We start from the raw sequence: 16,559 nt of genomic DNA, 5'->3' as shown, positions 1-16,559 counted from the left end.
GGAGACCTGGGAGGCCACCCACGGGTGCCTTAAATGGGCTGAAGGGCAGCAGAAGGCAAGCGCTGACCGTCACCGCAGTGAGGCGGTTTCGGTCCCGCTCTCGACCCGAAACCTGCCCCTCCGCCTGCCCTGCCGGAAGCTGGGTCTGCGGTTTGTGGGGCCATTTAAAGTCCTGAGGAGAATAAACAAGGTGTGTTACAGGTTACAGCTCCTCCTTATTACCGTATTAACCCCTCATTTCATGTGTCTCTCCTCAGGTCGGTGGTGGCTGGACCGCTTCAAGAAGCTGAGGTGTGGGAGGTCCCTCCGCCCCCCCTGGACATCGAGGGGGCCCCGGCGTATGAAGTTCGGTCCATACTGGACTCAAGGCGTCAGGTGGGGGGCCTTCAGTACCTCGTGGGTTGGGAAGATGAGAGATGCTGGGTGCCGGTGCAGGACGTATTAGACCCATCTCTGCTGAGGGAGTTTCACCGCCTCCATCCGGATCGCCCTGCGCCTCGTCCTCCGGGTTGCCCTCGATGCCGGCATCGGCGCGCTGCGGGAGCCACACGTCAAGGGGGGGGGGGGGGGGGGTACTGTCACGAATTCCACCAAAGGTGGTTCCTCTCCCTGTTCGGGCGGTGCGAGGCGGTCGGCGTTGCCGGCCTACTAGCCATCACCGATCCATGTTTCCTTTTCCGTTTGTTTTGTCTTTGGTTTTTTCACACCTGGTTTTCATTTGCTTTAATTTCTGTGTGTATATTTACCCCTGTTTCCCCGCTTAGGTTTGTGCGGGATAATTTTTCTTGTTGCTTGTGGAGGCTTTCCTCAGTGTATTTCGCGTGTGGTTATTATAGTAAGGTGTGTTGTGTTTTTGCACCTTACGGTAGTACTGTTACTTCCCATTGTTTTTGGGTATTGTACTGTGTTTTTGGACTTGCTCTGATTAAAATATACGCTACACTGACATCTCTGCTATCCTGCGTTTGACTCCTCACCTACCTTCAGTGCGTAAACGCAACACCCTCTTTGTAACTGGCTACGAGCCGGTTCGTGACACTAGCAATCAGACTTCTTCTATTCACATTTCCAAGTATTAAACTCAACTCAGTAGAAGTGAATGTCATAAATTACACTATTCAAGATCGTTCTGACACATATGCTTTCTCAAGGCCATAGAACTGGCCTCATGTGCAAAAGATGACAACCTATATGATAGTCAGATGTATAGGAGCATGCCAGATCAGATCAGATCAAGTTAAAAGACACAGAAAACAGAATGATGGTGTCTGCAAGTCAGAGCATCTTTATTGTATTCACAATGGGGTCTGTTGTTGGTGTCCCATCCAGATGTAGTAGAATATGTTGTTCTGGAGGTGTTAACCATAGAAATAGAATTACCAGAAAATAAATCAATGTATCATGATGGGTATCTGAGGGGCTTTAGCCATTCTAGAAAGAATAGGAGAATGGTATGCACATCTTTAACTACAGTTAACCGAAGCTGGCCTAAACAAATAATACAGATAAGGAAAATAGGGATTTTTCATCTTATGAAGACACTGTATAAGTTGAAACATTGAATTTTAGGTTGCATGAATAAAGCACTGGGGAGCAGCAATATTCCATGTGATGGCCTCTCATTTCCTATACCCAGTCTAGCAATTATATTTCTATGTGGTTAACCTGTTGCTTAATGCAGTGATTGCATTGTGTGTGGGACCTTAAGAGGTGTGTTTGGTTTCACTTGAGGAGACAATCTGGCCGTCCACCAATTCATCTGTGACGATCACCACCTTGCGTGTGGTGGAGGGGGAGGAGCTGGGGCCGGAGCTGGAGGAGCTGAGGCCGGAGCTGAGGCCAGAGCTGGATGAGCTGAGGCCGGAGCTTAGGCCGGAGCTGACACCGGAGCTAGAGGAGCTGATGTGGGAGCTGGAGGAGCTGTGGCCAGATTTTGAGGAGCTGTGAACAAGGCTGTTAGGAAGGGAAACCAATGGTTAGCATAGTTAGCATCTATGATCTATAATCATAATATCTATTAAAGGTCACATAGCTGTAGATTCATGTCAAAAGTAACCATGGCTCAAACGAAGGTCAACTTCAAATGAACATTGTTTTTAAAATCAAATGTTGGGGGAGACATCCAATCGCTTCCTGCCTTACCCGCTAGCCTCTCCGTCCAGCAGCCTCCTGTACTCAGCGATCTCCATCTCCAGGCGTGTCTTGATGTCCAGCAGCATCTTGTACTCCTGGCCCTGGCGTTCCATGTCGCTGCGGAGAGACATTAGCTGCTCCTCCAGACTGGTCACTTGGTTCTGGAGGCGTCCCAGCTGCATGGAGTAACGGCCTTCCGTCTCCGCCAGCGTGTTCTCCAGGGAGCCTTTCTATTGGCCGGGAAAGACAGAGATGAAGGGTCAAAAAACTGTGGGAGTAGGTTTGGAATTTGGAATGTTTACTATTATACTGAAAAATTTTGCTCTAGTGATTGAATGTGAAGGCAGGTAGAGGTTAGCTATAGTAATGTAGAGGTGCCTGGCTATAACAACTTGAGGGATAGTGTTAGAGTCCAAGTGAAAGTGAGATACTTGAGGGATGGTAGAGAATAATGAAAGAGTCAAATGTTGATTATTGATCAAAGTTGTGTAAGTAATGTGCCCTAAACTGTGGTTCTTGGTCAGATGTTTGTAATTAGAGCTCACCATGCTGAGCTGTGACTGCAGTTCAGTTTCCAGGCCCTGCAGAGTGCGACGGATCTCCGAGATCTCTGACTTGGAGGTCTGGAGAACCTCTGTGCTGGACGCCACCTCCTTGTTCAACGTCTCTGTCTGTTAAAACAATATGTGGTCAATCGTCACAGAAACAAACCAACATTTCAGCTCATGAAAGAATGTCACAATGTTACCAACTAGAAGTAAAGGAACATCTACACCATGAACATAGTTTAGGGATTCTAGAGGTTCTACCTTGGTCTGGAACCAGGACTCCAGGTCACGCTGGTTCTTGGCACTAACGGCCTCATACTGCTCACGAATCTCAGCCATGACTCTGGTCAGGTCCTCCTGTGGTGCTGCGTCCACTTCCACGTTGATTTGTCCAGTCATCTGCGTCCTCATGGCAAGTAGCTCCTGTGGAGAAACACATAGGGGTGAGTTTAAAGGATTAAGAAGTGCCTAACCTCTGCCTGATGGTAACAACTTGACCTGCCCTCTGTCTTCATTATACATTTGAACACCATTGCTTGATACAGATGTGCTTGAAAGCCAGCAATGGTGTTCTAGTGAAGACCCATAGCAGGTTGACATGGTCAATAGATGTAATACATTAAGGGACTGTATGGATATGTTCCATCAGCCCACACCCACCTCCTCATGGTTCTTCTTGAGATAGATGAGCTCCTCCTTCAGCCCCTCGATCTGCATCTCCAGGTCAGATCTGGCCATGGTCATCTCGTCCAGCATCCTCTTCAGCCCAGCGATGTCAGCCTCCACTGACTGACGCATGGCCAGCTCGTTCTCATACCTGAGAGATAGAGAGCTTAGGTCAAAGAACTGCCTGAATGTGTTCCTCTGTGAGAATAGCTGGGGGTTATAGATTCTAGTATTCCATTAAGTTTTAGGAAAATATCAGAAAGTAACACTTCTGATATGTCTGTTGGGAGGGTGTGGTTATGGTGGAGGTGAAGGGTAATGTCAGTTGGTCTCCTTTTTTTATAGATTCAACACAAAATGTAATAAAAAACAGTATGAGGGTTTTTACAGATTTGGGGTTATTCCATGTGGTTAATGTAATGCACCAGCAGTGTACTGTATCTGTGGATGGTGTTGGGTGTACTTACTTGTTTCTGAAGTCGTCTGCAGCGAGCTTTGAGTTGTCGATGCTGAGATAGATGCTTCCGTTCAAGCAGGTGGCAGCCTGGATCTGAGAGGTGGAGGATGGCAAAACATTTCAGGATGGGGTATGCATGGAATTTGACACGAATGCAGTACACACAAACTGTTAAATCACATTGTAATCACTCAGTTCTGAGTTTCAGCTGCACTGTAAATTATAGCTCATAGAAGCATTACAGGGAACCTATTGTCGTTATGATCGTAAAGCATGACATGACACAAAGAAACAAATCGCACCTTTCGCAATCGCCTAGGGGCTCTTAAGAGAGAGGAAGGAATAGCTTCAATGATCTGCTTTATTTTCAATGATGCAAGGAAAAATATGCATACTGTCGTTACATATATTTTGGTGCAATATCTTGGTTGAATCAATTCATTTTGCATTGTCCAATATTCATTGTCATAACATTCATCATTGACTGCTTTTGCCATCTAGGAGACACGTCACGTACCTTGTCCTGAAGGTCGGCGATAACAGCGTAGAAGCCAGAGTAGTCGCGAGCGCTGGGGGACGTCTTGCTCTCAAGGAACTGACGGATCTTCAGCTCCAGCTCGGCGTTGGCCGCCTCTAGCATGCGCACCTTCTCCAAGTAGGTGGACAGGCGGTCGTTCAGGTTCTGCATTGTGGCCTTCTCATTGACCGACACATGGAGGTCAGCTCCGCCACCACCACCCCCACCCCCACCCCCACCCATGCCAAAACCATAACTGCCACCGCCGCCGCCCCCTCCCATGCCAAAACTAAATCCGCCACCGCCGCCGCCCCCTCCCATTCTGAAACCATATCCGCCACCACTACCACCACCACCTCCGCCTCCAGGACCGAACGAGGAGCTAGAGATGCGCACCCCGGAGCCTCCTGCACCTCCATACACACTGCCTGCCCTCATGGCAGTGACGCGGCCTCCTCCACCGCCACCACCACCCATCGAGGAGAAGCGGGAGGAGCCCATACCCATTCCACCTCCACCTCCAGACCTCATGGACATGGTGCCCCCTCCGCCTCCACCGCCGCTGCTGCTGTAGGACATGCTAGATCTGGAGAAGGACATGGCTGCTGAGAGGGAGTCTGCCTGCCTGGGATGAGGAGAGAGAATGTGGTGCACGGCCCAGCCACTGTTCCCTTTTTATGCTGCACAGGGCAGAATGAGGGAGGGAGGTTGGGAGTAGGACATGGGTGGGAAAGGCAGAAGGGAGGAATACAGGTAAACATTACCTCATGTCGGGCAGGGCAGGACTCCTCCACCCACTTTGACACCCTGTGGGCAGACACTAGGATGCAGAAGGAGATGGAGGAGGATAGATAGATATGTGCTTTATGTGTGGATATTGAAAATATACTATTGCTGTGCAACTCCACCCTCCCCCTTCTTGCTCTATATATGGTGTCTGCCTGCACAAACATATAAAAGTTCACACCCTGTAAACAGATGGAATTCCTCTCTCATAATAGTGTCTGGTTGAAAGCATAGACAAGCCTGCTTCTATTAGCCCCAGGTTGGTCAATCAATCAGTCAACACACACAGTTTAACTTTGACAGGTGAGCTTCTCCGTGTTTCCTGGTAATATAGATTGACACAGAGAATGGCTATTTACCTGTAGCTGTTACGTTACTAAGACAACACGTTGCAAAGAAACTTCACGGTAGAATATGATCTATCGCTTGACACCCAGACAACATTCTCCCCGAACAGACCTGTCTTTGTCTCACACACTGATGTCTTGCAAGAAAATCCCGTGTCCTTTTCCCTAAACGCAACAGTCCATTGTTCCTTTTATGCGCATACTCAGTTTACCATTGTATTAAGTTTCACTCAACTTCATGCATTTTCCATCAACAATAGGAGTCTGCAGGACCGACAAAAGTATCACTATATAGCCCCCATGGGATGAGTCATTACTCCGGGCATCGTACCCCAGGAAAAGAAACCTCAGATGGGATTAAAGTACCATTCTTTTCCCTTAACACCTTGAAGGGAACTTGGCGTCTGCAGCATGCAAGAGCAAGCTGTCGCTTGTATGCATATTTCCATGTAACCAGAGCATTTCTTGCAGATGTATTTTTATCATGCTCCAGAGGTTACCATTTGAGTCTGACATTTAGTATGTGGAAAAGATGATTTGCATTTGGTTAATGCCAAAGAGCATTGCAGCATTTATGTCCTCATGTTAATGATTTGCAGTAGAATGGATTATAATGGCATTGGCGGAGATGTTGCACTATATACAGTGTACAGTTGAAGTCGGGAAATTTACATACACCTTAGCCAAATACATTTAAACTCAGTTTTTCAAAACTCCTGACATTTAATCAGTCAGTTAGGATCACCACTTTATTTTAAGAATGTGAAATGTTAGAATAATGGTTGAGAGAATGATTTATTTCAGCTTTTATTTCTTTCATCACATTCCCAGTGGATCAGAAGTTTACATACACTCAATTAGTATTTGGAAGCATTGCCTTTAAAATGTTTAACTTGGGTCAAATGTTTCGGGTAGCCTTCCACAAGCTTCCCACAATAAGTTGGGTGAATTTTGGTCCATTCCTCCTGACAGAATACCTTGACTTTGTTGTCCTTAATTAAGCAATTTTGCCACAACGTTGGAAGTATGCTTGGGGTAATTTTCCAGCTGGTGTAACTGAGTCAGGTTTGTAGGCCTCCTTGCTCGCACACGCTTTGTCAGTTCTGCCCACAAATTTTCTGTAGGATTGAGGTCAGGGCTTTGTGATGGCCACTCCAATACTTTGACTTTGTTGTCCTTAAGCCATTTTGCCACAACTTTGGAAGTATCCTTGGGGTCATTGTCCATTGGGAAGATCCCATTTGCGACCAAGCTTTAACTTCCTGACTGATGTCTTGAGGCGTTGCTTCAATATATCCACGTAATTTTCCTCTTCATGATGCCATCTATTTTGTGAAGTGCACCAGTCCCTCCTGCAGTAAAGCACCCCCACAACATGATGCTGCCACCCCCGTGCTTCATGGTTGGGATGGTATTCTTCGGCTTGCAAGCCTCCCCCTTTTTCCTCCAAACATAACGATGGTCATTATGGCCAAACAGTTCTATTTTTGTTTCATCAGACCAGAGGACATTTCTCCATGTGCAGTTGCAAATCGTAGTCTGGCTTTTTTATGGAGGTTTTGGAGCAGTGGCTTCTTCCTTGCTGAGCGTCCTTTCAGGTTATGTCGATAGGACTCGTTTTACTGTGGATATAGATACTTTTGTACCTGTTTCCTCCAGCTTCTTCACAAGGACCTTTACTGTTGTTCTGGGATTGATTTGCACTTTTTGCACCAAAGTACATTCATCTCTAGGAGACAGAACGCATCTCCTTCCTGAGTGGTATGATGGCTGCATGGTCCCATGATGTTTATACTTGCGTACTATTGTTTGTACAGATGAACGTGGAACCTTCAGGCATTAGGAAATTGCTCCCAAGGATGAACCAGACTTGTGGAGGTCTATTTTCTGAGGTCTTGGCTGATTTATTTAGATTTTCCCATGATGTCAAGCAAAGAGGCACTGAGTTTGAAGGTAGGCCTTGAAATACATCCCCAGGTACACCTCCAATTGACTCAAATTATGTCAATTAGCCTGTCAGAAGCTTCTAAAGCCATGACATAATTTTCTGGAATTGTCTAAGTTGTTTAAAGGCACAGTCAACTTAGTGTATGTAAACTTCTGACCCACTGGAATTGTGATACAGTGACTTTTTAGTGAAACAATCTGTCTGTAAACAATTGTTGGAAAAATGACTTGTGTCATGCACAAAGTATATGTCCTAACCGACTTGCCAATACTATAGTTTGTTAACAATACATTTGTGGAGACGTTGAAAAACGAGTTTTAATGACTGTAGCTATTCAACTGTAGCTATTGCCTTTAAGTCAACATGGTCTAACTAGAAAAAAGTTAAAATGTAACCTTTGTAGGTAAAGCATAAGTAAGTAAACCATAGCTGACATATTATTAACATGTAAGTTGCAGTGACATCCCACTGGGCACACCAAGTCATTTCAACATGGACATTTGGGGGATATTTGGTTGAGATGTTAATCAATGAGAATTGAACCTACATTCACCCATTCAAAAAGACAGCCAAAAGTTTGTTGAATTCCAAATGTGTTATCACTATGCTTTCAACCATCCAAAAAAACACTTAAATGTGTTATAACTGCACTTTCAACCATTTAGCACAAAGTTCAAATGAGAAAACAATGACAGATATTTTGTTTATCTGTACAACGGAATGTGTTATCACTGTGCTTCATCTAATTAGTAGCACAACCAAATGAGCTGAATTGCAGTTGAGATTGCACTAAAAGTACATTGTGCAAGCAGGGACAGACTAGGATCAGAATTTGGCCCTGGCATTTCTGTTTTAAAGCTACGTTCCTGCAATTCTACTTGATTTAACATGACAGATATTGTTAGGCTATTTCATGATAATAATTATGAAAAAAATCTAGTCCAACCCATATTTGATGTTATTCTTCCTACCAAATGTGTTGTAATATTGTAAAAGGAGCAATTATAATCTCTTATTCAGAACACCTGGGACTATCAAAATATCCCAAATCATTATGGTTTTTGTGCAGTTTTCAGTAAGTGAATAGCTCAATTGACGGCGACAGATTTCCCATTAAAGTAAAGTCAAAAAAAGGTTTCTGACTTGTGAAATCTCAACCTCTGAATATCATAGAACCTAAAGCATCACAGTGATTGTTGTTATGCATCGGTTTATTGAATTTGAGGCCTATATTCAATCAGATCTTGCGTTAACTGGCAATAACAGACATCCGCACAGAAGATGTTTTGGCAGTGTTGGAGGTGGAACTGCATTGGAGCTGTCAAATCGAGGTATAGATTACATCTCACATTCAGGGTTGGCTCTAAGCAAGATTTGGTTGGGGGCCCCACCACCATCAAGCGGGCAAAATAGTTTTAGTGGCCCCTTCTTGACAGCGGAGAGAAACATATACGTTAAAGTACATTTTCTGCAGTTCTACACATTTTGCCATGCGAAGAGAAAATTTTGCAATTTTATTAAACATTCATGCAGTTCAACACATTTAGCCATGAGGTGAAAAGAAAATTCAAATCTTCATAATTGGTTCAGGGGGCCCCAAAAGATGGCTTACGTCACTTATGCCTGGAGCTGGCCCTGCTCATATTCCAGCGTTCAAACTTGTAAATAAGGCTGCATGGGATTTCTATAAATGGGACTCCCTGCAGCCATTGTCAATATCCGCTTTAGGTATAATGCCAAGAGCCACTTTGGCTTAGACAGCTCAAACGCAGTTCCACCTCTGGCAGCCCCAAAACAACTGCTATGGATGTTTTACTAATTTTAAGGTTGAACTGTTACAAAAGTTTGTAAGAGCCTGCACTTTAGGCTATTGTATTACAAAAATATTGAATTGTGTTTGGTTTGAAGGAGATGTATCTACTGCTTATGTCATGAACCAGCTCATAGCCAGAAACAAAAAGGGAGCCAACACAGAGATCAAGGGATATAAAAAATATATTTATTAACTAAAGTAAACTATAAACAAGTAACAATGGTGTGTGTTATCAGTAGTGTAAGTGAGTGGTTGCATGCACAGATGGTGATAATGAGGGGTGTTGAAAGGTGCCAACACAAACAAGACAAAATGCCACAACCAAAAACCAACAGTGTCTGTGTGGAGAGAGTCTCCTCGATGTACAGGGAAAGCAGCATTTATCCCTGGGCCACACGCAAGCCGAGGGGTGTCCCATTTCGCTGACGACCCTCCCGGCTCCACTCACCGACATTCTATTAAGGAATACAAGAGCAAAGAGAAAGAATTCAGCAGACACATAAAACCTGGGGCCACCAAGTACCCCGGAACACCGCACCAACAAAATACTGCCCTGGATAACACTGTCCCACTGCCCCAGCCAACCTCATCCTCCCCAGACCTCAGCAACCTTTGCGCACAGGAAGCATCCTTTAAGAGGAAAGAAGAAAACGAGGACAGCAGGGAAAAGAAAACAGGACGACACAAACTAAACAGTGGTCAGTCACGTGGACGACATGCATACACTAGGGGACAACACGTTTGAGAAAACGCGTGTCCACCGATCAATAGGACCAGACCCGTTCAGGAACAGGGCGCACGAGAGAGCGCGTCAGCAACGACGTTATCAGTCCCCCGGATGTGCCGCACATCGAGATGAAACGCCTGTAAAAACAAACACCATCTCATTATCCTCTGGTTAGGACACATCATAGACCTCGAAAAGGTGATAGGGTTATGGTCGGTGTAGATCACAATAGGTACCGTACTGCACTCGACGTACACCTCGAAGTGTTGTAGCTTGATTTTGGCACGCTCAAAATCCTGTTTAAATTCCATTTCCTTATCGTGCTCAACACGATCATGATCGAGCTGTAACAGAAGCAGTTCTTTCTGCTGTTCAAAAGAAAGACTACTAGGGCTAACAGACGGAGCGGCCATTGTAATGAAATGCGGAGACGGTCGGGGAGGTGGCGAGTCCTCGGCAGAGGCTGCCCCAATGGTATCTACAATTACACCACTCTCAATCAGATTGGCCTTCAATATCAACCTAACAATTTGTTTTGACGTTTATCACTAATTTCAACTTGGTAGAGTTCAGTGATCTTCAACAGCTGTTCTTTAGTACATACGTCTAACAGTTCCTCTGATGGAACACAAATGGACTTGTCTACGTTAGACCCCATAGTCACAAGTAACTACTAAAAATGATCTCGCTCTTCCCCTCTTCTGAGCACACCAGACGACAACAAGAGAAACGCCAATCACACTGGGCACCACAGGAGATGAGATATATAAGGAGCTTCCCCAAATCCTACAATAACTCAACCCTAGTCTTCGTGCGGTTCGCAGTGGGTAATTACACACAGTAGCCCTCTGGCATGGAACAACCCCCCAGCACACTGGAAAATTCCCCCCCAAGCCACAGATGTGCCCCTGGGACAACTGGTCCGTCCACGGACACCACACAAAAATAACAAACAAAATAACCATCCCCAACGTATTCCAAAGTGGAGCACGTCGCTAAGGGGAAAAGAAAGGAGATTGCCCCGGGTAGCAAATAGCACTACCCTACCCAAATCTCCCACTGAGGTACACAGCAGATTGTACTCACCTCGTACCGATATCCCACAGCAAATAGAGCAGGAGTCTCCAGCCTGGGCAGGGGCCAGCGCAGCACTCCAACGCAGCACACAACCAACAAGTTTACCAAACAAACAAAAGGCAACCAACACTTGGCCTACCAAACATCTCAACTCAAAAAAACGAACAAAAGAGTTTATCAAAACACTAACTCCACATTCTCCCAAACAAACTCCACTTACCAGTTAGCTTAGCGACACTAGGATTAAGCCTACTGGCATACTTCTCCATGCAATGCACCAGTTTGACGACATCACTGGACAACCAAAATCACTGACACGTCTCTAAGGAACTATACCGAACACTTATAAGACAAGGCATTGAATACAGACCAAATCGCATCCCAATTAGCGTTAATCTATCATAATGCAAAAAAATCCTATACGCCAAAATGTCTAGGAACCAACCTTATGATCCCTGAAGAGCCCTCACTTATCACGAACCGGCTCGTAACCCATAACAAAAAGGGAGCCAACGCAGAGGTCAAGGAATAACAAAAACATATTTATTAACTAAAGTAAACTATAAATGTAACAATGGTGTGTGAGGTCAGTAATGTAAGTGAGTGGTAGCGTGCATTGATGGTGATATTGAGGGGTTTGAGAGGTGCCAAAACCAACAAGCCACAAAATGACACAACCAAAAACCAACAGTGTCTGTGTAGAGAGTCTCCTCAATGTAGGGGGGAAAGGTATATTTATCTCGAGGACACACACGAGCCCAGGTGTGTCCAATTTTGCTGACGACTCTACAGGCTCCGCCCACCGACATCCTATTAAGGAAAACAAGAGCAAAGAGAATGAATTCGGCAGACAGAGTGGGAGGGTCGTCACACTTAGCTAGTTTCATTTGTGCCACTGTCTCAATCCTATAGATTTTGGTTGAGATGGAGAAGTAAATCCAACATGCTTGTTGTCGACAAGTTATTAGGCTATTTACTGTAGTGCAAAAGTGATACTGAATTAAATTTGGCCAGTGCAACCAAATATCAACATTTGAAGGAGAGCTGTTCCAAATGGCTTAGTCTTATTCTTTTGGTTGAGATGGAGATGTGAATCCAACACATTCATTATTAAGTTGTCGACAAACTGGAATTAAAAGCTTGAAACCCTAGGCCTATATGTATTATCAAATATTTTTATTAATTTGTTAAATTTAAATAATAGCTGTTGATGACTTTTCACAAATGCTATAGGCCTAAATAGCAACGTTGATGAAATCAAATCAAAGTGTATTTGTCACGTGCGCACTACTCTCTGTAGTGCCGTGCAGTCGGAGACCGAGCAGTTGTCATACCAGGCAGGATGATCTCAATGGTGCAGCTGTTGAACCTTTTGAGGATCTGAGGGGGAAAAGATGTTGTGGTTCCCTCTTCACGATTGTCTTAGTGTGTTTGGACCATGATAGTTTGTTGGTGATGTGGACACCAAGGATCTTGAAGCTCTCAACCTGCTCCACCACAACTCGGTCGATGAGAATTGGGGAGTGCTCGGTACTCCTTTTCCTGTTGCACAGCCATACTACACACTACCTTCATTCCCCACGTTCTTTCCTACCCAAACATGGAGGTGTAAAATTATGCGAGGAGTGTTTTTTTTACCTCTGGTCACAAAAGTTGAAGTTTGCATTAGTCAAACATTTCTATATCTGAAACATCTCCTACACTCTCCTGGTTTGTGTCATGCATATGTGTATCTCTCAACTATATCGAATAACATGTGCTATGACATGGCAGTGTGCAATGTACTCTCATGACTATACCTGCACTCTGCAGACTTTTACAAACCCTCAGAAACCGGCATCTGGGTGCTGGCTGGGGATCTGGGATTGTGGGAGGTGGGAGGGGAAGATAATTAATAACTAGTATAATCCCAGAAACCTGTATCTGGGTTGGTTCGTTCCATCAACACGTCTCCTTCTCCACTAGGGGCGATAAAGTCCTAGGCGACTGTTACTCTATCCACAAGCAAGCATACAATGACCTTCCACGTCCCCCCTTTGGAAAATCAGATCATCACTCTATACTCCTGCTTCCCATCTACAAGGTCAACCAGGAAGTATCTGTGACACGCTATGCTACAGGACTGCTTTGCTAGCACTGACTGAAATATGTTCCGGTACTCCGCTGATAGCATCAACAAGATAACCACCTCCATCAATGGCTTCATTCGGAAATACATCAGCGACGTTGTCCCCACAGTGAAGGTTCACTGCTTCCCCAATCAAAAGCCCTGGTTTAACACAGAGGTTGGCGCTAAGCTAAAGGACAGGTTTGCCGCACAAAGGGCTATCGCAGCCAACACCGAGGCTACGGCTGAGGACACAAAGTCCCTTTACGATCTCCACCGAGCCATCAAACAAGCAAAAGGACAATATAGGAACAAGCTGGAATCCTATTACATAGACTCCGCCGCCCACCGCATGTGGCAGGGGCTATAGTCCATTATGGATTACAAAGGAAGGCCCAGCCATGATCTGCCCAATGATACCTCTCTACCAGAAGAACTCAATTAATTTAATGCACGCTTCGACAAAAACCGCACAGAGCCGTGAATGAGGGCCACCGCAGAGCCGGAGGAATGGCGGATCTCGCTAATCAGGTAAACACTCACAAGGCCGTGATGCCGGACAGCATTCCAGGGCACGTTCTCAGAGCTTGTGCAGAACAGCCGTTTACAACCTCTCCTTGTCTCAGTCTTTAATCCCAACATGTCTCAAGCTGACCACCATCATTCCTGTTCCCACGAACTCTAAGACTATCTGCCACAATGACCACCGCCCTGTAGGACTCACATCTGTAATCATGAAGTGTTTTGAAAGGCTGGTTATGGCACACATCAACTCTATTATTCCAGACACCCTAGAACCTAGACCCACTCCAATTTGCATTCTGCCCTAACATATTCATAGACGACGCAATCTCAATTGCACTCCACATAGATTTCACCCACCTATATAAGAGTAATACCTATGTGAGAATGCTGTTCATGGACTACAGCTCAGCGTTCAACACCATAGTCCCCTCCAAGCCCACGAGGAACCTGTGACTGAACACTTCCTTCTGGATCCTGGATTTCCTGATAGGCCGACCCAAGGTGGTGAGGGTAGGCAACATAGCCTCAGCCACACTGATCCTCAACACGGGGGCCCAACAGGGGGGTGTGCTTAGTCCCCTCTTGTCCTCCCTGTTCACCCACGACTGTGTGGCCACGCACGACTCCGACACCCTCATCAAGTTTGCTGATGACACAATGGTGGTAGGCCTGATCACCGGTGACTATAACACCGCCTACAGGGTGGAGGTCAATGATCTGACAGTGTGGTGCCGGGACAACAACCTCTCCCTCAACATCAGTAAGACCAAGGAGCTGATCATGGACTACATGAAACAGGGGGTGAGCAATCCCCCATCCACATCGACGGGGATGTAGTGGAGTGGGTCAAAAGCTTCAAGTTGCTTTGTGTATAAATCAATAAGGACTTAAAATGGCCCACAGCCGTGAAGAAGTCATGAAAGCGCGTCTTCCTCCTCACGAGGTTGAAAAGATTTGGCATGGGCCCTCAAATCCTCAAAAAGTTATATAGCTGCACCATTGAGAGCATCATGACTGGCTGCATCACTGCTTGGTATGGCAACTGCACCACCCTCGATCGCATGGTGCTACAGAGGGTGGGGCGGACAGCCCAGTACATCCCTGGGGCCGAGCTCCCTACCATCCATGACTTCTACATCAGGCGGTGTGAAAGGAAGGCCCGGAAAAAAGACTCCAGTCACCCAAGCCATAAACTGTTCTCTCTGCTTCCACGCGGCAAGCCGTACCAGTACGTGACACCAACAGGCTCCTGAACAGCTTCTATCTCCAGCCATAAAACTGCTAAATAGCTCATCTCAGTTACCCAGAGGTTTCTCGTGAAAGTTTCCAATTCCTGTATTACTTTTGGAGAGATTATAATTACCTCCGTGCCAAGGAAGGAAGCGAAGTCTCCTCCCTTGCAAATGGAAACTCTCGGCCAAAGCCCTCCCTATCACTAATTTCACAAGTGTTTATCATGGCTAAAAAGAAGAAAAAAATTATATAGCCAAGTTTGACTTTGTGGCTGTGGAATCTAGTGGAAGACATTTATCATCTGCACACAGGCTTGAAAATCACTGCACCAGTTTACACATCGCCTTCGCCCCAATTCTGATTCATCCAAATAATCAATGATGAAAACGGAAAACCAGGAACCACTGCCACTCGTAATCACATTATTCTATGTGAGCCTTGACAGCTTCTTGCCGTTTCATCTGTCCCCAAAAATCTGTCCATGAGATTTTACTAAAAAGCTAACAATCACTACACAGACAATCTGCATTACCCTTTGTATGTATTCTTTTTTTATTTCTGCACGGACTCTACACACTCAATCACACTCACATCAATACTCCAACAAACACACATGCACACACACACCCACACACACCCACACACACACACACACTTAATTTTCACACACACACAGAACACACACACATTCATGCTGACTCTACACACATGCACACACACTCACACAAACAATCATCATATACGCTGCTGCTACTCTGATGATCAGACACAAGCAAAGAATGTACATGTTTGACAGGAATGAACATGCAGAACCCCCCCAGGAGAAAATATATGAAGCATGAACTATGTAAAGTGACCTCTGCCTGTCCTCTCCCCTCCAAAAAGATGACAGACCGCACAATCTAGTGGGCCATGATTATGTCCTAGCTAAATTCCCAAATCTGTCCCTCCTACCGGGATGACTGTCTTTCATTCCCACACCTCTCCACTGCAACGTTTCGTAGGTGGTTGCTATAAATAAGAATGTGTTCTCTTCTCGGTCAATTCACCTGGTAGAATTAAGAGTTAAATAAACCACTGGTGTACACCCACCTCTCAGTTTAGATTGCAGGATGTGCCTAAGGGTGGCAGGTAGCCAAGCGCTTAGAGAGGCGAGTCAGCAAACGGGTTGACGTCATCACTACTTGTTTTTGTCTGAAGTGTTGACAAGCTGAATGTACCGAGCCGTCTGTTTAAACTACTAGCACACAGCTCGGACACCCCCCAAGACATGCCACCAGAGGTCTCTTCACAATCCCCAATCCAGAACAGACTATTCGAGGCGGACAGTACTACATAGAGCCATGACTACATGGAACTCTATTCCACATCAGATAACTGATGCAAGCAGTAAAATCAGATTTTAAAAAAACAAGAAAAAATACGTCTTATGGAATAGCGGGGATTGTAAAGAGACACACACGCATACATTGTAATAATCTTGTATGGTGGTATATTACATTATGTATCGTACATTTTGTATTGTCGATATGTAGTGGTGTAATAATGTTATATGATGTTCTGTTTAATCTATCGTTTTCTATGTAATGTAAGTGCTTTAATGTGTTTGGACCCCAGGAAGAGAAGCTGCTGCCTTGGCTGCAGCTAATGGGAATACAAAATACATCAAATAAAA

General features: G+C 45.2%; 1 protein-coding gene across 2 annotated transcripts; it reads right to left on the bottom strand.

Moving 5' to 3' along the window:
* Positions 1 to 1,259: 1,259 nt before the first annotated feature.
* On the bottom strand, positions 1,260 to 4,988 carry LOC129837512 (keratin, type I cytoskeletal 13-like). Of its 2 annotated transcripts, none has more exons than XM_055903750.1 (7): positions 4,322 to 4,988; positions 3,815 to 3,897; positions 3,342 to 3,498; positions 2,943 to 3,104; positions 2,679 to 2,804; positions 2,143 to 2,363; positions 1,260 to 1,953 (listed from the first exon to the last, which is right to left on the bottom strand). In XM_055903750.1, the coding sequence occupies exons 1-7, from the start codon at positions 4,919 to 4,921 to the stop codon at positions 1,704 to 1,706; spliced, it is 1,599 nt and encodes a 532-aa protein (XP_055759725.1). In that variant the 5' UTR covers positions 4,922 to 4,988; the 3' UTR covers positions 1,260 to 1,703. The 2 variants fall into 2 exon arrangements, with proteins under 2 accessions (XP_055759725.1, XP_055759732.1); XM_055903757.1 differs by having other exon boundaries at positions 1,260 to 1,941.
* Positions 4,989 to 16,559: the final 11,571 nt, after the last annotated feature.

The sequence above is a fragment of the Salvelinus fontinalis genome, chromosome 3 (genome assembly GCF_029448725.1).
Source record: "Salvelinus fontinalis isolate EN_2023a chromosome 3, ASM2944872v1, whole genome shotgun sequence".
Taxonomy (NCBI): domain Eukaryota; kingdom Metazoa; phylum Chordata; class Actinopteri; order Salmoniformes; family Salmonidae; genus Salvelinus; species Salvelinus fontinalis.
The sequence above is the reverse complement of the archived record's forward strand: the minus strand, read 5'-3'. Positions and strand labels throughout refer to the sequence as shown.

Bases quoted from the DNA above. Each gene is read 5' to 3' on its own strand.
- LOC129837512 (XM_055903750.1), bottom strand. From the start codon at position 4,921: ATGTCCTTCTCCAGATCTAGCATGTCCTACAGCAGCAGCGGCGGTGGA. The intron at 2,364-2,678 runs GTGAGCTCTAAT...CCCGGCCAATAG, and splicing joins TGCAGTCACAGCTCAGCATG to AAAGGCTCCCTGGAGAACAC. The intron at 1,954-2,142 runs GTAAGGCAGGAA...CCTTCCTAACAG, and splicing joins CTGGACGGAGAGGCTAGCGG to CCTTGTTCACAGCTCCTCAA.